Source organism: Sciurus carolinensis, chromosome 5 (assembly GCF_902686445.1).
Source record: "Sciurus carolinensis chromosome 5, mSciCar1.2, whole genome shotgun sequence".
Classification (NCBI taxonomy): Eukaryota; Metazoa; Chordata; class Mammalia; order Rodentia; family Sciuridae; genus Sciurus; species Sciurus carolinensis.
In genome coordinates, this window is record NC_062217.1 from 153,293,853 (window position 1) to 153,318,286 (window position 24,434).

At 40.2% G+C, this 24,434-nt stretch overlaps 1 protein-coding gene across 1 annotated transcript in view; it reads left to right on the forward strand.

Moving 5' to 3' along the window:
• Sorcs3 (sortilin related VPS10 domain containing receptor 3) overlaps window positions 1-24,434 on the forward strand; it is a 584,659-nt gene that overhangs the window by 525,734 nt on the left and 34,491 nt on the right. Inside the window, exons 15-18 of the mRNA XM_047552984.1 lie at window positions 5,056-5,173; window positions 6,168-6,301; window positions 19,468-19,581; window positions 22,329-22,500. Of these exons, the coding sequence (XP_047408940.1) occupies window positions 5,056-5,173; window positions 6,168-6,301; window positions 19,468-19,581; window positions 22,329-22,500 (538 nt within the window). The remainder of the gene's footprint in view (window positions 1-5,055; window positions 5,174-6,167; window positions 6,302-19,467; window positions 19,582-22,328; window positions 22,501-24,434) is intronic.

The window sequence follows — 24,434 nt, forward strand, 5'->3', positions numbered from 1 at the left end:
AAAATCACAGATTTTCGACACCTTTGGCTCCTTCACCCTACCCACCTCTTGGGAATCCATCTTCAATTGCTACACTAATTTAATTGATAAACACTTTGTTCTCCTAAAAAATAATACAAGTTTGAAGACTGTGTGGTACCTACTTTGTTGGCAGTGGGATCCATGTCTTTAGAAGAATATTTCCAGCTATTAAGAAACTTTTACCTGGGAACTTGATGTTTGTTTCTTATTATTATTTCTTAGAAGCAGTCTGGGCTTTCCTTTTTCCCAGGTCATGACCAAGCAGACCATTTCCATGTTTGCACCCCAGTGAAGAACCTATTTCCTGTTGATGGTCATCCTGATTTCTCTGTTGAATTCTCTTCCACAGATCATATTATGAATTTCAACATCTCTCCCATTGGTGTTTATGAAATGGGAAGAGAAATATTTGAATACAAATTAGTCCTTATTTTTATCTCCTCTTTGTTATATTTGCTGTTTGCCATTTCTTCAGCTTCCATAGCTCTAATCAGTTGAGCAGCAAAAGAATGTGATATTGAACAGAATTAGGAAAGCCACATTCATGCAGAAAAGAGAGCAAACGTCTGAGTCACTAATGCGTCACAAGAGGGAACCCAGAATGAACTGTGATCTTCCCAGAATGAGACTGATTGGAAGCATGGGGAATGTGTTTATGTCTGAAAGTTGTTAAGGGGTTTACCCCACTGATCTTAGTTGGGGCCCATTGAGAAAAAGAACAAAACTTATAACCCTAGAAGTGTTTAAGTGATTATAATTTTGTGTCTGGCATATGAAAATAACCTCATGGGAAAGCAGACTAGCATACTCCCAAGTGAAAATATTAGTGTTTATCAATTTACGGTTTTGGGGAAGACCTGGGAAACACAGTGTAAAGAAATCTGGGATAGAAGCCAAAGAAATGAGATGAAAGGAATATACCTGCCAAGATTGCAGAAGAGAAGAATCTACACTAGTCCACAAGTTCTGACTGAGCATATATTCCTGTATTCAATCCTGAAATGAGCACTCTGAGATCAGAAACAGACATCCCAAAGATTTGGGAAGACCAACATGGACATCTGTAGAGGTTTACTGTCAGCTGGGCTGTGTACCTAGATCGTCCTTATATCCAGTTCACTATTGGCCCTGAGAAACAGGAAGCCTGGGTGTAGAGTTTTATTTCCTAACCCTAGAGCATCCCTTGCTCTGTGGACCACTTTGTGAGAAAGTTCGCTCACATTTTGTAAAGTTTAACATTTGAGAGATCACTAGTATGTCAATTGATTACTATTCTCTTCCCAGCACTTCCTGAGACATATTCAGGTTTACTAGTTCTGGAACCACTTCTTGGAAAGGGAGAATGAAGACTGCTCTTGGGTCATATTGTCATTTGTGTTAGTTTCCTGTGGCTGCTGTAACAACCATACATTGGATGACTTTAAAGAATGGACATTAATTCTCTTACAGTTCTGGAGGCCAGAATCTAAAATCAAAGGGTCAGCAGGACTGAGCTCCCTTTGGGTCTTTGTGTCATTAAGGGAGAATTTATCCCTTTATTCTTCCTTCTTCCAATGGCTCCAAGCATTTGTTGGCTTGTGGCTGCATAACTCCAATTTCTGCTTGTCTTCACAGCCTTCTCATTGCATGTCTCTCTTCTTTGTGTTTGTTAAAGGACACTTGTCATTGGATTTAGGGCCAATCTTGATAATCCAGGATAATTTCTGTTGTTAGTCACCTTTTCACTGCTGTAACCAAAATATGTGACAAGAACAACTTAGAGGAGGAAAGTTTATTTTGGGCTCAAGGTTTCAGAGGTCCAGTCCATGACTGACTGATTTCATTGCTCCCAGCTAGAGGTGAGGCAGAATATCATGGCAGAAAAGCCCAGTGGAGGAAAGCTGCTTAACTCCTGGCAGTTGGCAATGGGGTGAGAGAGAGAGAGAAAGAGAGAGAGAGAGAGAGAGAGAGAGAGAAAGAGAGGAACACACAAACAAGGAGTCAGGGGCAAAATATAATCCCCAAGGGAATATCCCTAGTGACCTGCTTCCTCCAACCATGCCCCAAATGCCTATAGTTATTACCCAATAGTCCATTCAAAATATGAGTTCATTAAATGAACTAATCTGATTAGGCTACAGCTTTCATAATCTAAGTATTTTACCCCTGAACATTCTTACATTGTCTATTACATGAGCTCTGGGATTGGGATTGGGGACATCTCATATCCAATCCAGAACAAACTCATCTTTAGAGTCATAACTTACTTATATCTTCAAAGACCCATTTTCCAAATGAGGTAATATTCATAGTTCCAGGGAATGGGACAGGATCGTATCTTATTGGAAGCTACCTTTCAACCCAGGATACCATCTTAACCATTCTATTTCAATGTCCTAAACTTTGAGAACTGTGAATCCTCCTGAATAACCTGATAGAATGTATGGAATTTACCCTTAGATAAATATACATGTTCCAATGAATACACAGTTTTGTTTAAAATTTCAAGGGATTCAAAATCCACCACCACCACCAAAGCCCAAATGTGTACTATAGGTTGAAACACAGTTTCTGAATGGTAACATCCCAAATGAACCACAGGTTTTCTTTTTTATCTAGATAATGTAAATAGCCTCTGATATTGCCTTATTTTGTTCTTGATAATGTGTACAATTTTGTTAGCTCATTTTCAGATCATCTTGAGTCTTTTAGTTCTCTCTCCCTGAAGTCTTTGCTTGTATTGATCACATTGCATATAGAAACTTTTGAGCTGCTATGACTGTTACTCAACCTCATCTGTACCAAGCCTGTTTCTTTTATCCAATGCTTAAGTCATTACCAGGAGGAGAAGTTGACATTTCTTGTGGTTGCATCACATCTTATTAAATTCAACCTATCTCTTCAGACTGTCAGGACCTTATTGGGTCCCAATTCTTCCAGCAAGCATATCGACTGTTTCTTCCAGCATCGTGTCACCAGAAAGTTTAGTATTCATTGATGACCATTATTTCCATGTCTTCAAATCATTAATAAAAATGATGAACAAGACAACAGACAATAGAACCTTGCAGCCAACTATTCATACCTCCCTCCTGGTTGATTTTAATACTTGAATTAGGTGTTGTTCAGCCACATAATTTTACTAGCACATGGCTCTTTATTTTGTTTTTTCATTTTTTTTCCTTTAAAATTGCTTTGGCAGCCCTGTCATTTGCCTTGCTGACATCCAGGTAAATTGTGTGCCTCATATTTCCCTCTTCTGTCTGCCTAGCCAACTTTTCATAGAAAGGCATGAGATTAATCCAACGTGATGTATTTTGTGATCCACGAAATTACTAAACTCTGGAGCAGGCAGAGGTGTTTGGTTTAACATCAGAAACATCTGGCTACTCAGAAAGCTCCAAGCAGGGAAGACTCACAAGAGGAGGTGTCTTTTGAGTGTGGGAGGATTTTGATAGCCTGCATAGAGAAGGAAGGAGACATTTGTCAAGGTCCCCTCTCATTGTTTTGCTTTATCTTGATGAGCTTATCAATTGAATTCATCTTTCTTCAAACAAGTAGAAATTTATGATGAGGCAGCTGTTTTGTTATAGATTTTAAATGGAGTAATATTTGACCTCTGAATGAATTCAGAATGAAAAGATGGTAGAGGGCCTGGCATTGATGTGTGGGATCTGGAAACCACTGGATTTAGCAAGAATACCAGAAAACTGATAACTGAGAGGAAGACAGTCAAGTTCACTCTCCACAGTGTGTATACCGCATATGCAGAGTGTTCTAGGCTCAGGGCTCCTGTTGCCCAGTGCTGAACTGATACTTATACAAAGACTTTGCAGTTTTACTAAAGGAGAGACCCCTCAGTTGATCCCTTGAAGTTCACTTAATCTTATTTGACATAAAATTTTTATTTTACTTTTATCTGATAACACAAAGTTGTCTCCTGAGATGTATTTTAAGTCATATGACCTACAAAGACCATCCTCTGTCTTACCCTGTTTCACAATTGTTTGTCCATCCCACTCCCCCTGTAAGCATCCTTCTCTTTCAGACTGCAGAAGGAACTGTCCTCTGAGAGAGTTATTCTCTTGGTTCTCATCGTGTCAGTATCTGAACCAGGACAGAGGACATTCCAGGACTGAAAGTGGGGCTGTTTTCTGAAATGGAAGCCATCCAGATCCTGAAGGACTCCAGTTCCTCAGGACTTGTTCTAAGTTCCTGGCGTGATTAGTCATCCTTTACATCACTGTGATAGATGTCTTGCTTTGTAATTGCAAGACATGCCACCCAAGTAGAGTATGGATGATCCGTCTTTTTTTTTTTCCTTCTATTTTTCTAGAAACGATTGATCATTCATATTTATAGGGCTCTCAACTGCTGGGCTTTGAAAAGGTCAGTATTGATTATCTAAGTCGTGCTGATGGTGTGCTTCTTTACTATACATAAATATGAGTTCCTTTTATGAGACTGCTGTGATTTTTCAGAGGAGGAGAGGAGAATGGGCATTCCTGTGAATTAGGCAGTGGGAATTTCAACTACAACACATTTAGTCATAATCACAGAATTTGAGAAGTGGCAGGGTTGTACTCTGGATTAGCTAATTCAGTCTTCTTCCAGCACACACACACACACACACACACACACACACACACCACTTTAGAGATGATGAAACTGAGTTCCTGTCAGTTGACATGGGGAGATGAAACCCCAGTGCTTGCATTAAGGAGAAATGGGAAGGCTGTGGATCCAAATGGGAACAATGGTTTTACCTGGGTGGTGGGGTTTGGATTGCTGGACAAATTTTCTTCCTGGAAAGTACATATATTGCTTTTGCAATTAAGAAAAAAGTTTAATATTGAACTCACTGTGAATGCCATGCTGATTGGCTGGAGCTGTGAGGATGGTGGACTCCCTGGTGGCCTTCCAGGAACTCACTTTGGAAGGACAGGAAAACTCCAGGCTACAGTTCAGTCCTCCCCTGTCCTTAGTCCTGGTGCATTGCTGACTGACAATGGACCTTCTCTGCTTGTCTTTCCTGCCCTTCCCCCAAACACTTAGAGTCTTTGGCCACTTCAGCCTCCGCTCTGAATGGCAGTTAGTGAAAGTGGACTACAAGTCTATCTTCGGCCGGCGCTGCACCAAGGAGGACTATCAGACCTGGCACCTGCTCAATCAGGTACAGCCCAAGGTGGGGTATGCTGGCCTAGGAAGAGGGGCTACTGCAAGTTTGGTTTAGTTTTAAGTCTGGGATCTTCCTATCAGAGGAGGGTGGTAGCAGGACATCTGAGGAGTGGGTGTGGGCTCAGGGGACACACCAGGTCTAGCAGGGTGCAGAAGATTTAGGGACCCTTTTGCCCCTGGGGTCCTACGTGCTCACTGAAATCACTGAGCTTCCTGGGGAGAGGAGATGATGATAACCTAGGCTTTTGGCTCCATCTGAAGAGAAGTGAGCATCAGATATGTTTACTAAGAGGCCCTCCACTGGCTTGCTCATCTCCCCAGCCAGTGGGGAGCATAAGAATATGTCTCAGACTGAAGTAAGGGCCCTGGGGTGTCAGGAGAAGAATCACAGAGTGCAGTGTGGCTGGGTCAGGTGATGGCTGATTTTCATTGCTGTGTAATACAGGCAGGCGTCTGCCTCTTTAGAACCCTGGGGCCACGTAACTTGTAGCAATTTCTCCTCTTTTTGTCTCTAACTTAAGAATTAGGGGTTGGGTACCGCCATTTATAATATGGAGGGAAATTGGGGCTCAACTTCAACTCGACTGTGAAGATGACAGGAAATAGCATGCCACATGTGGGTTTCTTTTCCTCCACACGTTTTGCGGAGGCCATGGGCCAGTGGCCTGGTGGTTCACGGGGATGCCTGGAGTCTTTGCCATCTCAGTAGACATGGAGAAGAAACGGGATGATGTGGCTATCACAGGATTGGGTGGGTGGAGGGACAGAGTGGGTCAGCCTCCCACAGTGATGCTTTTGTGTGGTGGTAGCAATTTATTCTTGAAATTGCTGGATGGTTAGGGAGGATGGATTTGCTGCTGCACAGAAGAGCATAGAAGGTAGAGTAACTAGAAGAAAAGGAAAAGACTAATGTCTCTTACTGAGAAACTGGCTTATTTCATCACCTTTGTATTTTTCTCTCTCTCTTCACTACGGACTTTCTCTCTAAGGGAGAGCCTTGCGTCATGGGAGAAAGGAAAATATTCAAGAAACGCAAGCCAGGAGCTCAGTGTGCCCTGGGCCGAGACTACTCAGGGTCAGTGGTCTCAGAACCCTGTGTCTGTGCCGATTGGGACTTCGAGTGGTGAGTCCTTTGGCATTTTGTCACCAATTCTGACCAGATTTCTACCTGTCTGTGGAGTGAGGATGAAAATGGAGGTAGTGGAGGAAGGCATGTCCCAGATAGTATGCATGTCCACTGGCCAGGTTATTGGGCCATGTGGGAGCTCCACACCACTGGGAAGAAGACAGGTAAAGTCATGTTAACAGGGAAGGTCCCTGATCTGAGCAGCATCTCCAGGGATTCTCCTCATCTTCAGTGAGCATACGTATTGGACAGTCAGAGAGGTGTTAGGTTGGGCAGAGATGGAACTTAGAGAGCCTTGGATGGTTACCTGCAGACCTGTACCTTCAAACTGTGCCTCCATGTGAACTGTCTGCCATCATTTCCTTTGCTTTTCATTTTCATTGATATGTAGTATTTATAAGTATCTATGAGGCACAGTGTGATAATGTGTACATGCATGCAATCTATAATGATCAATTCAGGATAATTAACATTTCTATGTGCTCAATCAATGATCATTTCTTTGTGTTGGAAATCTTTGGACTCGTCTAGTTATTTTGAAATTTTTTAATAATTTATTTGGATTCATTGTAAACAAATGGGGTAAAAACTTATTTCTCTGGTTGTACATGAAGTAGAGTCATACCATTTGTGTAATCATACATGTACATAAGGTAATGATGTTTGTCTCAATCTGTTATTTTTCCCTTCTCCCCACCTCTCCCACCCCTCTTTCCTCTATACAATCCATCCTTCCTCCATTGTTGTCTCCCTCCCACCCCCGACTTATGTATCATCATCTGCTTATCAGAGAGATCATTTGGCCTTTGGTTTTTTGGGATTGGCTTATTTCACTTAGCATGATATTCTCCAACTTCATCCATTTTCCTGCAAATGCCATAATTTTATTCTTCTTTATAGCAGAGTAATATTCTATTGTGTATATATACAACAGTTTCTTTATCCATTCATCATTGGAAGGGCATCTAGATTGGTTCCACAATCTAGCTATTATGAATTGAGCAGCTATGAATATTGATGTGACTGCATCACTGTAGTATGCTGATTTTAAGTCCTTTAGGTATAGGCCAAGGAGTGGAATAACTGCGTCAAATGGTGATTCCATTCCAAATTTTCTAAGGAATCTCCACTTTGATTCCCAGAGTGGCTACACTAATTTGCATCCTCACCAGCGTACCTTTTTCCCCATATCCTCGCCAACACCTATTGTTGCTTGTATTCTTGATAATCGCCATTCTAATTGGGGTGAGATGAAATCTTAGGGTAGTTTTGGTTTGCATTTCTCTTATTAATAGAGATGTTGAACATTTTTTCATATCTGTTGATTGCTTGTAGATCTTCTTCTGTGAAGTGTCTGCTCATTTCCTTAGTCCATTTGTTGATTGGGTTATTCATTATTTTGAAATATTGAATAAACTATTGTAGACTGTAATTCTCTAATGGCAATGACAAAGAACAACTTAAAACCTCACCTGTTGAGATTTTATTCTCACCTATAGCCCATGACTCCCAAATATTCAAACTCTTACCTCCAGACCTGCTTTAGCTCTCTTCTTGGATAGACATGTATCTATCTATCACTTCAGCATACATCTCTTGACTTATTAAGAGGGATGTCAAACTTGGTGCAGCCAAAGCAGAACTAGGGTTAGGGTTAGTGTGGAAAAAGTTCCTGGGCCAGTTTTTCCATATTTGATAGAACCTACAGCTATCCACTCAGGTTCTAGAGTCAAAATCTCCTATCCCTTCTCTTTAGATCAAGGCCATTGAGTCCTTGAAGTTCTACCTCCACAATGACTGTGACTCAAAGCTCTTCCACCATCTCCAAAAGGATGGTTCCTTCCAAGAGTTACTCTCTCTCTCCTTCAACGATTGTCACCCTAAAATCCATTCCCCAAATTATGCTTGATTAAATCCAAGTCAGATCACATAACTCCTATGATTAAAATGCTCCAATAGTTTCCCTTTCCCCTTACAATATAATCCTGTCTTCTTGCCTACTCTGTTGTCAGTCATTTGACTTCGGCTTACCTGTGTCTAAATTTCTTACTGTTTTCCCTCTTTTCCTGCATTGTGGTCACACTATCATCTCCTTTAACTTAATGAATCCAGACTCATTCATAGAAGAAGGAACTAGAAGTATAAGAATTTCTTCCAAATTTCAGGATGACTGGCATCTTTGAATCTGTCATGTCTCAGCAAAATTATCAACTTCTCAGAAATGTCTTCTGAGACCACCTCATCTCACCGGTGCCCTGGCATTCTCCAACACATTGCTCGGTTTCATTGTATCCTTATTATTGATCACCCTGTGAAATGATCCTGTTTTGGAATTTCCAATTCTCCTCCATCTTTCCCCAGTAGAATGTGTGTGCTATGAGTGCAGGGACTTTCGACGTTCCTTGTTGTGGAATTCCCAGTGTCTAGCACACACTAAACATTCAGTGACAAGTTGTAGCATGATTCTGAACATTCTTTTCAGAAGGGTCAAGAACCTCTCCAGTGCTGGGAATGTGTGGATATGCCTCTGATCCCAGCTGGATGAATTCTTCCTTTGTGTTCCAGTCAAAAGCTAGTGTTTTATTTGATTGTGGCTCACCCCAGGTTAAAAGACAAAGCTAAGGCTCAAGTGTGAGCCTCTGAACATGGAAGGGGCTGGGCAATGACACAGTTGCATTAGGGCTTTCTGAATAACAGAGGTTAGTCCAGAGAAATGGATGGTGTAGAGGAGAGAACAAGGGATTTAACCGTGAATCCCTGGGTACAGAACAGCTGCCCCTGACCAATAGCTGTCCTCCTTCCATCCTCATTTTATCCAGCTAGCTGTGATTTGTGCAGAAAGCTTATTCTGTTTCCCACTTTCCTCTGGGAATAGAACTGACAACTACAAGCCAAGTGGGTGACTGACTTCTCCCTAACTACTCTTCATCCCGAACTCATTCTTTAGAAAGCTTGACTTCAGTGAGATTTATCAAAAGGAATGTAGTAAACGGAATTTAAACTTCAGTAGCAGGGTCCCTTCGGTAACAATTTTGACCATTTGGGAACAAAGACTGTTTTCACAGTTGGAATAAATAATTTGAATAATTAACCACAATCAATTAAAATAGTCAAAGCCACGTATACTGTAGTTCACTCAGAATTATGACTTGTGACAGATTGATGTCAACCTAAATACTCAGCATATGAATTTCAGGCAACTTTTATCTTGCTACAAACTGCCTCCTCTGAAGCACCCTTTCTCTGCCTTAGCATATAAATATGTGTGTTTTATATTTATATCCTGTGTCTTTCCAGACACACCAGACCTTCACCCATTGTTGGGAAGCCACACAAGTGAAGAGGAACAAGAATTCTAACATATTTCCTTTAGTAACTCCATTAGCATTTATTGGTGTGGATAAAAATCCCAGTGCTAATATTCACAATTTTTTATCTTGGGATTTTTTTCTTAATCCCTGTGTCTTCATCTCCTAGGTTGCAAAATAAAAATACATTATATGTGTCCCTTTGGGTCATAGAAAGAAAGAAACGAATGACTGAATGGATGAAGAGGTGCCATGAATATAGATAAGGCATTCGACCAAGTGGTGTCCAGCACAGACATACAACACATGGTTGCTGTTGGTGCTGCTGCTGTTGCTTTGAATCCAGGGCCCCAGGGTTAAGTGGTCCCTGTTGTATTCTTAGCAACTAAACCAGAGTGTATACATCCAGATAAACAAAGTCTTCAAAGTAGTACTTTGGGATGTTATCCATTTATTTTAGTGCTGCTGGCATTGCTTGATATGTTTCTGAACCATTCTTTAGGAACTACTCTCACCATCCATCTCTAAATAAAATAGGATGGGTGGGGAGGGTAGCCCTTGCAAGGCATCCTATGGTTCTCCCCTTTGCTTAGAAATACTACCTGTATCCAAGGCCCTGTAACGTCAGAATCTTCACTGTTACCTTTTAATGAGACGAGATTAAGCATCTTGACCATAAGTTATTTGACCAAGCTTACCAGCTGGGATTCAAATGCAGAACTAGCTAAATTCTTCATTCTTCTTACCTCTATACCATCCATTTCTCCAGAAATCAAACAAGACTTATTCCATCATATTTACTTTATGTTTCAGAAGAAGCATCATCTCCATGTTCAGCTACTCTGATATTAGAATTCATCTCCAAGAAACTTAGGCTTACCACTGTGGATGAAATTTCATATGGAATGTTTCATTAATCCTAAAACAATTTCAAATAAAGTCGTTTTGATCTTCAGTGATAGAATTTTAAGAGGTGTATGGTCTCCAATAATCCTCTATAGATTATCTTTATTTATTTTTTATTTCTTCTTTATGTTTTTATTGCTGTGTTATAGTTATATATAATATTGGGGTTCATTCTGACATAATCATAAAAGCATGGAATATAATTTGCCCCTCTTCAGTCCCCCAAATTTCCCCTATCCCTTCCCACTTTCTCATCCCTGTTCCCCTTCCTCTTCTTCATCGGTTGTCCTTCAATTTATTTAGTCTTTTTTTTTTAATTAGTGCTTTGTTGATATATATAAATGTGAAGTTCACTCTGGTATTTTCTTGTATGTACATAGTATAATTTGGTCAATTTCATTCTACCTATTTTCCTGTCTCTTGTCCCTCCCCCTCAACCACCTTCCTCTGCTCCACTGATCTCCCTTCTATTTTCAGGGGATTCTCCCCTCTTTTATTCCCTTATTTGCTCTAGTTTCTGCATATGAGAAAACAACCCTTGACTTCCTGAGTCTGGCTTATTTTACTTAGCAAAATGTTCTCCAGTTCCATCCATTTAGCAACAAATGCCATAATTTCATTCTTCTTTTTTTTTATTTTTTAATTTTATTTATTTTTTAAAATTCTTTACAGACTACATTTTGATTCATTGTACACAAATGGGGTACATCATTTCATTTCCATGGTTGTACACAATGTAGATTCATACCATTCATGTAATCATACATGTACATAGGGTAATAATATGTCTCATTCCATCATTTTTCATACCCCCCCTCATTTCCCTCTACATGATCCAAAGTTCCTCCATTCTTCTCTAACTCCCTAAATCCCCTGCCCCCATTATTTATCATTCTTCACTTAACAGGGAAAAAATTTGGCCTTTGGTTTTTTGGCGATTGGCTTATTTCACTTAGCATGATATTCTCCAATTCCATCCATTTACCTGAAAATGCCATAATTTTATTTTTCTTTATGGCTGAATAATATTTCATTGTGTATATATACCAGATTTTCTTTATCTATTCATCTGTTGAAGGGCATCTAGGTTGGTTCCACAATCTAGCTCTTGTGAACAGAGCTGCTATAAACATTGATGTGACTGTGTTACTGTAGTATGCTGATTTTAAGTACTTTGGGTATAAACTGAGGAGTGGGATAACTGGATCAAAAGGTGTGTTCATTCCAAGTTTTCTTAGGATTCTCCACACTGCTTTCCAGAGTGACTGCACCAATTTGCAACTCCACCAGCAATGTAAAAGTGTGCCTTTTTCCCCACATCCACACCAACATCTATTATTGTTTGTGTTCTTGATAATAGCCATTCTAATTGGAGTAAGATGAAATCTTAGAGTTGTTTTAATTTGCACTTCTCTAATTACTAGAGATGTTGAACACTTTTTCATATATTTATTAATTGCTTGTATGTCTTTTTCTGTAAAGTGTCCAGTTCCTTGGCCCATTTATTGATTGGGTTCTTTGTATTTTTGGTGCAATAGTAACAAAAACAGCATGGTATTGGCACCAAAATAGACAGGCAGACCAATGGCACAGAACAGATGACACAGAGACAAAACCACATAAATACAGTCACCTCATACTAGACAAAGGAGCCAATAACATACAATGGAGAAAAGATAGCCTGTTTAACAAATGGTGGTGGCAAAACTGGAAATCCATGTGCAGTAAAATGAAACTAAACCTCTATATCTCACCCTGCACAAAACTCAAGTCAAAATGGATCAAGGACTTAGGAATTAGACCAGAGACCCTGAATCTAATAGAAGACAAAGTAGGCCTGAATCTTCATCATGTTGGCTTAGGATCAGACTTCGTCAACAAGACTTCCAAAGCACAAGAAATCAAAGCAAGAATCAATAAATGGGATGGACTCAAACTAAAAACCTTTTTTTTCAGCAAAGGATACAATCAAGAATGTGAAGAGAGAGCCTACAGAGTGAGAGAAAATCTTGCCCACATGCAATTTATTCTTCTTTATTACTGAATAAAACTCCTTTTGTGTGTGTGTGTGTGTGTGTGTGTGTGTGTGTTTTCTTTATCCATTCATCTGTTGATGGCATGTGGGTTGGTTCCATACCATACTTGGCTACTGTAAATTTCATTGCTATCAACATAGATGTTCTTGTAGCACATTAGTTTTAGTTTTTTAGGATAAATACCAAGGAGTAGGAAAGCTGGGTCATATGGTGATCAGTTCCTAGTCATTTTAGGAATCTCCATACTGCTTTCCAAAGTGTTTGTATTAATTTGCAGTCCCGCCAATGATGTATGAGCATGCCTTTTGCCATACATCCTTGGCAACATTTTTTATTATTTGTGTTCTTTATGATTACCATTCTGACCAGAGTGATATGAAATTTCAATGTAGTTTTTATTTGCATTTCCTGATTACTAGGGATGTTGAACATTTTTTTCAATTTTTGTTGCCCATTTTTTTGGGGGGGAAAGTGTCTATTTAAATTATTGTTGTTTGCTGATGACATGATTTTATATCTAGAAGACCCCCAAACTTCACCAGAACACTTCTGGAACTAATAAACGACTTTAGCAAAGGAGCAGGGATACAAGATCAATATACAAAAATCACTTTGCTATACTCCAATAATGAATGTGCTGAGAAAGAAATCAGGCAGGTCATCCCATTCATAATAACCTCAAAAAAGAAAAAAAATATCTAGGAGTAAATCTAATCAAAGAGGTGAAAAACCTCTACTAATGAAAACTATAGACCACTGAAGAAAGAAATTGAATATTTCAGAAGATGAGAAGACATCCCTTGTTCTTGGATAGGCTGAATCAATACATCCAAGTGGCCATATACCAAAAGCATTTCACAAATTCAATGTAATCCCCATCAAAATTCCAGTGACATTCTTCACAGAACCAGAAGAAAACAGGGCTGAAATTCATTTTCATTTGGAAGAATGTGGCCCAGAATTGTCATGGGCATTCTATATATATAAGGTATACTTACATGTCTGTAGTCAATCATACCTCATATTATAAAAGAAGGTAGAAGAAGTCAGTGTAAGTAAGCAGCTGAGGCTTGTGGTTTTTAATGATCATAATCATAGAAAAATAACAAAATATAATATGATCTAAAAGTATGTTTTTTTTTTACCTTTTCTCTATGTGGGAGAAGAAGTTTTTTGTTTTTAATTTCTGAAATCCTGGGTTATTTACTGTGGTTTGGGGAAACACTGGGACTGAATGTTTGAAATTATCTTCTTTGTTTTTAAGTCAGTTTCAGTTAGCAGAGCTCGGGTTTTAAAACATAGTCTTATCATCAAATATAGCTTGCCTCTTGTGTTTGAGGTAGTGCTAGAGACCAGTGCATGGCAACGAGTTTCATAGCTCTGTCTCCTTCTCAATGGTCCTTGCTACCGGGAAATGTGATTAGCTAAGGAATGTGAAGTGCCCAGCTTGGTTAGCAGAAGCCATTATCATGCACTTTCCACTTAGTTGTTTCCCTAAGTCAAATCAGGACATGTGCATTGGATTGGTCCAGGCACGGTGTAAGTCCCAGAGAAAGCAGGGAGAGGATGCAGCCTACTTTAGTCAGTTTGGAGAGTTGGAGGCTGGGGAGGGTGGGTTAATCATCTTCACTGTGGTGGAAGAGTTGTGGCATACCACCTGGATTCACAAAGGGAAGGTGTGTCCACCTGTGTTCCCCCTCTGCTTCAAGAGAGGAGGTTTATTTGTGGGACATCTTGACTTTCACAGCTTTCAGCAGAGCAGGTACCACTAATAAGTGTGAACATGGCATCCATATCGATGTTTCAACATAAGAGCCTCAAACTCCCCTAGCCTTCAACTTACTCTAGAGAGCTGCTCTGTAGCAACCTCTATCATGGTGCTGGTGATGAGCCAGGACCAAATTCTCACTGAGAATTAAGGATGTTAGAGACTAGCAGGTAGTCAGAAAGGGGAGCATAAAGAGTTTGCTCTGAATTGAGGGCTCCAGTGGAAGAGTCGCCCTCTGGGAGACCCAAATCTATTTGTTCAGTAAAAAACCAGGTTAGCCTAGTGGTTATGGAATATCATCATCTTCTTTTCTATTCACCCATCTGATCACTTGACAATAACTTTTACTGAGCACCTACTATGTACCAGGTGTTGTACCAAGTCTTCTGCATTCATTTTCTTTCTTAAACATCTCAACCAACAGCTGGGAGGAGAGTTTGCTATCATAGGCATTTTACAGGTGGACATGAGCAAACAGAGAAGTTAATTCACTCAAGATAATCATTTGACTTCAGATCCTCTTAATATGTAGTGGTGGCTACCTTTCATGTCCAGTATGGGGCCAAATCCTCAGAGCAGGGTTGCCAAATGGTGAGGTAGAAGACAGGGGAGGAGCTCTGGGATGGGCCACACAAATCCAAGGCATGTCTAAAATTATTCAACCTTCAGTAATGTGCATGAGGAGCCCAAGCAAGCAGGATCTTTCTGTAGTGGACAAGTCAAAGTATAAATAAGACAATAAACAATACATAAACAAGAGTCATTGCACTAAAAGAAGGCATAACAGAGAATAATAATAAAGCATATAATTAAGTGCTGAATTTTATGGACCAGAATTAAAGTGTCCATTATAGTAGCCACTAGTCATGTGATGATTCACATTACAATGAAATAAAATTTAAAAATAAATTCCTTAGTTGTACTGGTTACTGGCTACCATATTGAACAGCATAGATATAAAACATTTCCATTTTTGTAGAAAGTTCTATTGTTTAGCTCTGGTTCTGACCATATGTGCTAGAGATGGTTGGAAGAGACCACAGAGGACTGACATAAGCCAGAGAAGCTCCCTGAAACAAGTGGGGGTGAGCCGTGTGACCTTGCTGCTGAGTAGCTCAACAAGAATAAGCAGGTCTTCAGAGAAGGAACGGGAACTGAGAGTGGAGACAGGATAAGGCTGTTGGTCAGGGATGAGGCAGATGGATAGAGTGGGATTTATCAGGAGAGGTGTTTGAGGAATGACTATTGGGTCTTGAAAATAATTTCTGAAATGGCTTGGATATAATTGTCTGTCTTTCACTAGGGCCGTACTTAGGCATCTGCCTCAGCTAATGAATGGCAATGTCAATCAATATCTTGTGGTGATGGTGGTTTGCTGTGTCTGTTTGGTGGGTGCTTGCTCTGTGCCTGATAAGATTTGCTGGATCCCAAACCCGCAATACTACACTAAGTCCTAAAATGGGACAGAGGTGCCTGTAGAACATTAGCCCTGGAATCTCACCTGCCGGATGAGGGTACAGAGAGAGGACGGGTCCAGGAAGAAATGACAGGGCTTCCCATGGTCTAAAGCTTGAACAAGGCTCAGAGCTTGTCTAGAAGAGACCATGTCTATTTGGTTGACCCCAAGAGTTTCATGACATCATTCTTGGGGTCCAGAGACCCTCCCTGATGATTAAACAGGTGTCACTTGGGATCATTGTAATGCCAAACAGGGATCAAGATTCTTGATTACCACCTCTATCTGCCACACCCTGTTATGTACTCTCTTTGGCATTTTTTGACTTTTTTGAATTTTCCTTTTCAGTCCATCAACTGAGGGGATGTCTGGGTATCCCTTCCTGTTCTGATATGCAGAGTTTTTTGATGTCTGAACCAGGCTGGCTAATCCTCTTTCAGAATCGCTTTTCTTTGGCTGGGGTTTGGAAGCTATATAGGTTCCTGGAAAAGAAGAAATTTTCTCCAAAACTCTGATACATTCTAAACCTTTTATAATCATGAAAGACACAAATGTGACTGATTCCTTGAAGGAGACTGGTTGTGTGTTTGCAGAATCTGCAGCAGCACACTTCCCCGAGGCAAATCCAACTTTCTGGTGCATTCTATCCAAACCTCTCAATTCAACAGAAAACGCCTTTTCCTAGGAAGCTGGAGCAGCAGCCGGAGCTGCTTGTTTGTCTAAATCATGCAGACTTCTGAGATGGGAGGGCGGTTGGACAGTATGGGAGATTTTAATATACATTTAGCAGAAATTAATGAAGAAGTCCACAGCTTGGGGGCAGCCAGTTTCTGCTAAAGTTGTTAAATATTAATGAGGTGCTTTTGCTCTTTGGGGCAAAGCAGCAAGTCTGATGCACCTTTTTTTAATTACTGCATCGCTAACAGGTAGCAGAGCTGAACAGAACTGCCAAAGATGGTTACGTTTAGCAAAGAGTATTGAAACATTTCTCTCCTTCCCAGAGCTGCTTAAGAGAGCATTCTTCCTTTACAGATTACCAATATTTCCTAGGGTTAGCTGGACATGCCAACAGCTTCACCTTAAAAAGCAAGTGGTTGTGGAATTTTCGAGAAGTAGTACAACCATACCACAGCCCAGTTTATTCACAGATAAATAATGCTTGGAAATAAGATATTCGGTGGTGTGCTGGTAAATATTGGACTTCCAGCTCTCTGGGAATTAACAAATACTGATTGTTGTATATATATATTCACGACAGGTTAAAGCTACCAACATGGCATCAGTGAATGTAGACTAGGAAGAGAGAGGTAGTGGCCCCATATTGTAGATTATCCCTACCATTCATACACATGGATGCAAATAACTTTAAGAGCATCAACAAATCAGACACAGTGGTTCAGGCAAATAATTCCACCAATTTGGGAGGCTGAGACAGGAGGATCACAAATTTGATGTCAACCTGAACGACTCAGTGAGACCCTAAGCAACTTAGACCCTGTATCAAAATAGAAAAATAAAAAGGACTGGGGCAGATAGCTCAGCAGTCCAGCATCCCTGGGTCCAGCCACTGCTGCCAAAATAAAAGAAGCACATATAATATAATATTATAGTATTTCCTAGCTGTATATATTATAGATAATAATATAATTGATAGTAATAATAAAATAAAGTGAAACAATGTATAAATTGTGTATTGGGTTACATATGATACTTGGTCAGGATGCTTAGCAAAGGATTTACTTGGCAGAGATCTTTCTTTCTCCTTCCTTCCATCAAAGCTGATCATGATTTTTACCTTTCCTTGCAATGATCTTCTACTCAGGTTCACTCCACAGTAATCTCTTGAGCATTTGGGGGTACTTTCTAGAAATGGACTCACAATCTTCCTGCAGAAATAGACACAACTCAGTGATATAATTTATGAGTTTGTTATTAATGTGATTGGACTGTCCATTCACTTAACAAATATTTATTCAATACCTGCAAATTTCTAGGTACTGTTGTTGACTCTTACATGGGTGGTAAACAATGACACAGATCCCTGCTCTGTTGTAGTTTTCATTTCAGTTTCCAACATGTTCTGGCCCTAAAGATTTTTGTCTAGGAAAGTAGAGACAGCCTCATACTGCCTAGATATTAAAGAAGAAGTAGGAGACCACCAAACACAGGCAAAGGGTAAAGTGCTTCAAGAAAAGTCTAAACAAAAAGATAAAGAGGGCCAGAAGTGTGCAATTATGGGTTTGGGACAGAAGTGGGTGAGAAGATGGAGTATGGTCAAGCTGGGCAGTTAGCGAACATGACCTCATTGATCAGTTATCACTTCTGAACCATATGACTTAGTGCTCTGCTTCTTGCTGTTAATCCATTCTTTAGTTGGGGTATGTTGTGTCTCTCTCCCCAGAGGACTGAAAATCAATTGAGGACAGGGCTTATTATTTATTTTAAAGGTCAGGGCATATATCAAGTGATAACTACGTGTGGAATTATGTTGGCATCCCTATCTCCCCTCCAAGATACACACAGATAATTTGCCTGTGTTTTCATTGAAATTTAACAAACTTTTGGCTTAAAGAATTTAAGAGCAGCAGAAGAAAGCACAGGCGGTGCAGAGAGAGTGGCTTCCCTTGCCGTTTTATGTTTTCTTAACTCTCAGTGGATCAATATTCAAATGCCCAGATTGTGCTGCCCAGTCTGTAGGCTTCAGGACACTCTTGGATGCTGCACTTGGAAACATAAATTCTGCTGCCAAGAGGAGCCAGCCTCAGTGACCTCCGGCGAGTTACAAGAGCAATCATCACTTTTTATCTACTTTATTACTCTTCTTCTACTTTGACATTTACACACCTGGGAACCTTATGAAACACCAAGAAGTAGGGTGACACCCTTGGCCTTCCTCTACTGAAATGGTCTGGTACTTCCTCATTTAGCACATGGGAGAAAAGAAGAGAATCATGCCTGACTTTCTTTCTTCACTTTTTTATTGCTGAAATTTTATAGAAACATGGAAAGAGCAACACATATATTTTTAGGGAAATAGGGGGGCCTTGTTCTATCTAATCAGGAAAAGTTTGAATGGCTATGTTGGTATTTGAGAAAGAATGAATTTTCAGGAAAAAAGGAAATCAATTTTTGGAATAACATATATTGAATCACAACATTGAACTTGATCTTTAAGTCATCTTGGTTGTCCTCTACTTATTTAATTCTTCCTACTGTAACCCAAATATACTTTTAAATTTAAATAGTCTCAGCATCTTAGCAAGACCCTAAGCAACTTAGTGAAACCCTGCCCTAAAATTAAAAAGAAAAAAAAGGTGTGGGGGGTGTTTAGGGATGTGGCCAGTGGGTGAGTGTCCCTGGGTTCAATACTCTATGTATGTATACAGCATCCTCCACCCAACTCCAGACCAGTGTAATACCTGTCGCATCATTTGAATCCAAACCTTTTCCAACCTAGAATTTCCACTGGATTATTCACTACTTTTTCCCCTCTTGACCAACTCCAAATGACTCAGAACTCTGTCTAAATCTAAAAATTCATTTTCAAAGTATGAATACCTGCCTTCACTGGAAATACTTAAAACCATGTGTTGTGACGTGTCGGGTTGCAATAGGACATGTGTGTGTTTCTATGTGTCTGTGGGTGTTTGTACATGCACATCATTCCACAACATTCCTTCTCCCCACAGTGACTATGGCTATGAGAGACATGGAGAGAGCCAGTGTGTCCCAGCTTTCTGGTACAATCCAGCATCCCCGTCAAAGGACTGCAGCCTTGGCCAGAGCTACCTAAATAGCACTGGGTAAGTAAAACACCTGAAGGAACCGGACTCAATGTTTTCCTCTTACCCTGAGGTGGCATCAAAGGGAACGCCTGGCTGTTGGAGAAGATAGAATGTAGATAGATTTTCATTTTTATTTTATTTATTTATTTTTATTCAAGTAGCTAAGGGAAACAAAAGACAAAATTTTAGTTAAGAGTGCTTCCTTTTGGGAAGCCTCTGAAGAGATCTCTAATCTCCCATGTTTCAATACTTGCTGCCATTTCCCTCTGGCAGACCCTATTTGTTATTTGGTCAAAACATTTTTTCTGGAAAGGGACGCTGCCTTGTATCTTGGGTCTCCAATGAAGTCAGTTGCTACAACTGATGAACAGCCATTACAGTGCTTTCTGATGAGGGGTGAACAGCCATTCTCATACATCAACGCTAAAATCTTCAAATGAAAATTCCTGTCTCATCCTAGGAGCTTCTGAGATGAGAAGGTCAAGGCACACTCTTGGTAATTCTCCAATTAGATGTCTGTTTCTCTCTTTGCTCACTTATTAGTTACCTCTTAGTTACTTGAAAACAGTTTCCTTGGAGATTTGTTTTCTGACCTTTACTTTTGCTGCCTCTACGATGCAGAAGAGATTTGTCAAGTGCAAGGATGGACTGCAGCCCTTCTCAGATTCCAATATGGCTACATAACATCTGAAAATCTTGTTAAAATGCAACTTGATTTGAGAATCTGGAGTGAGGTAGAGACCCTTCATTTTAAAAAGTCTCCTGCATGATGTGGATATTGTTGGTCTCCAGAACATTCTATGAGTATCAAGAGACTAAGGTGTCCTCTCAATTCTCACCTCTTCCAACAGTTCTGAGAGGGCTATTCCTGGATTCCAGTCTGGGATTTTAGAACCTTTGATGTTATGTTATTGTAGGAGTCTGGATTAGGGATTTAAGCCATTCAAACTGCAAATCCATCAGCTTGAATTTAAGCAGATGTGATGTCAGAAAACAAAACTTAGGAAGTTTGAGGAAGGGGATATAATAATTGCAAAGAATAAGCCAACTGACAACCACAGCTTCCTTTACACATCACAAGAAAATAATCGCATTAGGACATCTTGTGTGTCCTAATATACATGATGTGTTGTGTACAAGTAGGTCCAATTTAAGTAATTTAGGTGAAAAAAGCAACAAATAACTAACCAAATAAATCACACATATGAAAAGGAAAGTCTATTTGCACCTTCCCCTCAGAGATTCACTGTAGGCATCTACATATACCTTCAATTTTCTTTAGTGTTGGCTGATATTACAAATCACCAACCAGCTTGAGTTGATGGCTAGTTGAGGTTGAAGAGGAAGGATGGATGATAGCAAGTTTGAGTTAAGACTTCTACTACTGAAATAGGTATCATAAATAAAAATTAAATATCTTGTGACTAAAGATCAACATGAAAAATAATTCAATTTGAAAATTTGATTATATAGATCAGTGATGATCAAAAGAACAATAGGGTGAACCATCTATGTAATTTTAAATTTTCTAGTGGTCAAAAATTAAAAAGTTTTTAGAAAGTAAAATTAATTTTGATGATATATATTATTTAACCTGATATATAAAATTTTATCACTGCAATAAACCACACTGACCACATTTCAGGTGCACAGTGGCTCCCTATAGAAAGCAGCTGCCATATTGGGGAGCAGAGTTCCAGGCATAAGCTCGATCCACAAGGAACAATGATGATGTACATTTGTAAGAAGATACATTATCTTCTAACCTGAGAAAACAACTACTGAAAACATTTGCTTAGCATCTCCCTCCCTGGGATCTCTGGATGGAGGTATAGCATAGGTATTGCAATAGTGGGGGACCTATGAGGAAAGTCAGGTGGATTTAGGACCAGTTTCACTCAAGAAGAATTTGTATTCCTCTGTATTGGATGTCACAGAAGAAGGCAACATGGATGGAGTGGTTGATTATTCCTGACAGAGAGAGTGAAAGAAGACATGATGTGGTGGTCATAGTGGTGGTGGTGGTGGTAGTTGGTGATGGAGGTAGTGGGAGTGGTATATTGACATACGTGGTTTTTATGAGAACACTGATTCCTTTTCTAGGAAGGTTTTCTCTTCCGTGAGCTAACTTTACCTGGATTGAACAGGAGTTTTAAACCTGTGCTTCTAATCTGATATTTGTGTTGAGTACAAAATGAAATACTAACAAAACAGAGAAAATATGTTATAAAATAGCTCAGTTGGCTCCAGCGTAAAGGCTGTTAGGTTTTAGGGGAAGAAATGACATCCTGGGGATGAAGAGAAGACAGGAAGAGGCCTCCTGATTAATGAGAGTTGGAAGTCTGATGTTCTAGCTGCTCTCTGGTATGGAGAAAGCTGGGGATGGTCTTGGGGAAATACAGCTGGCTCCTCCCTGACAGAGAGATGCACTGACTTTTCCCAATTCCCCTGTCCACTGGTCTGCCTCTTCTGCCATGTGTGAGTCAGACATTGATTTTTCTTAGCTGGTTCAGACACTGATCTGATCCGTGGCTCACCAGGTAGGATCAATAGTAATGTTTAAGGAGCTACTTTTCCGGAGATGGAAGGATAGCAGTTCCTCCGAGTTTGTTTATCTTCATAAATGGCTGTCTTTCTCTAGACTTGGTTTTGGGGGCAGCTGTGGGGAGCGTATCTCTTTCTTTAGCTCTCTAACACACATATGTGCACACGCTCTCACACTCTTGATGAAAAGCACAGTACTGTCAATTGTCAATTCTTCTTAGGTACCGGAGGATTGTGTCCAATAACTGCACAGATGGACTAAGGGACAAATACTCCGCCAAGGCCCAATTGTGTCCCGGAAAAGCCCCTCGGGGCCTCCACGTGGTGACGACCGATGGGCGCCTGGTGGCAGAGCAGGGACACAATGCAACCTTCATCATCCTCATGGAAGAGGTAGGAAACCACCTGGATGTCTGAGGTCTAAACTCAGAGACCAAAGAAAACAAAGATCTTCCATTTCCAGAGGCTGGTGCACCAGTGTCTACATCAAAAAGCAGAGACTTCTGCAGAAGGCAGAGAGGCATGCAAGAACACTTGGGGTGTTTCAAGACCCCCTCCTTTCACTCCACAATGAAGATCTGTCTCCAGTGGGGGCCCACTTGCCTCTTGAGGCCTGTGGCTCTGGATATATTTTTCAGGGTCCCCTCTTAGGGTCTGCTTAGGAAATGTTTATCACCATAAGGTCATAAACTGTAAACTGCCAGGAAAAGGAAATTCAAATGCATCCATTGCTTTTAGGAGCCTCTTTTTGCAGAATTCTAACCTTTAGCCACATTGATTAGAAAAGCCCACAAAACTTTCAAAAGGTCTTGAAAGATTATTAAAATACTTTAAACTAACCTTTGTAAAGAATATTGTATTAGTTACTATCACATCAACTACCTGCTCCATTAGATTTTTAGTGTCTTTTGCAACCCAAGCAGTGAGATCAGACGGCATGCATTCATTCTAGGGTACAAGAAGCACAGCTGTCTGCTTCTTTTTCACTGTGTGGGTTGTTTAGCTTCTTCCCAAATGGGGAACTTTTCAGATACTCTGCTGAGGTGGTGGAGCTGGAAGGTTCCCTGATTGACAAAGCCCTGTAAATTTACATGCAAATTGCTCTGTGCTCTTGAGATCTTGGAAAGAGAGCAAAGCCAGTCAGGAGGTTTTTCTCACAAGCATGAGCATTTCAGAGCCTTTAAAGTCAGGACCACACCAGGCTTGATGGTGAAGGTTCCTTATCCTAAGTGACAGATTCCTCAGCCTTGTTCCACACCAGGTGCTTGAATTAAAGGACTTTAGATTTAGAGGAGGTCATTATTGCATTTTCACTAGGGAGTTTTCAGGACTAGAGCTATAAAAACCTTCTCTTGAATGAACTTGAAGAGCCATGATCTTATCCATTTGAATTGCCTTGGATTCATTTTCACTTTAATTTATATTTATAAACTCAAGGATAGTTGATATTGTGGGGGGGTCGGGAGAGCACCTATCAATATTTCACTCACATCCAAGTTGCCACAGAGGAAAATGGGAATGAACTTGTGGCCAGTGCACTGGGCAGAATGATTGGCTCGTAATTCCAAAATCATGTATTTCTCTCTTTATTCCATCATTTATCTTTGAATATGAACAGATGCACCCTGTTCTTCTTTATACAACATCTTTGCATGAGGTTTAGGTGGACTGCATTTATTCAAAGGGGGAGACAGGAAGGCTGGGGTTCAGCATCAGGTCTTAAGAAGATAAGTGGTACCATGTACTCACCTGAACCATCGACATCATATCACCAGCCAGCACCCAAGGTGCTCTTAACCTTCCAAGAGTCAGAGATACCTGTGAGCTGGGCTACTTAGAAGAGGCTTCAGAGAACAGGGGGCTTAGGTAGGTTTTGAGAAGCCCAAGGACAAGAAAACACATACGTAATTTTGAATAGTATAGAGTATTCATCTGGATGGGAATGATCACCTTACCTCATATTGTAATTTTGGAGATGGCATTATATGAGATGTGGTAAGTGATTAGCATAGCTTTTAGAATGCAACAATAAATGCCCAGAAACAGGAACAATGATAGCTATAGAATTGTGGTTGGGAGTATTATCGTGGAAGCTAGACTGCTTTCAAAACTTGAGTCTTCCACTATTGGCTATGTGACTTTAGTTTAATGATTTTTGTCCCCATTTGTAAAATACTTTCTGCAATAGAGTGTTATGAGAGAGATTAATTGCTTGGCACTGATGCCTTTGTGCTAGCTGCTACTATTATTGCTATTATTTTTATGACACAGAAGAATTAAACCATGCAAGTGAGGGATTAGGAAAGCCCCTGGCTTCCCCGCTTCAG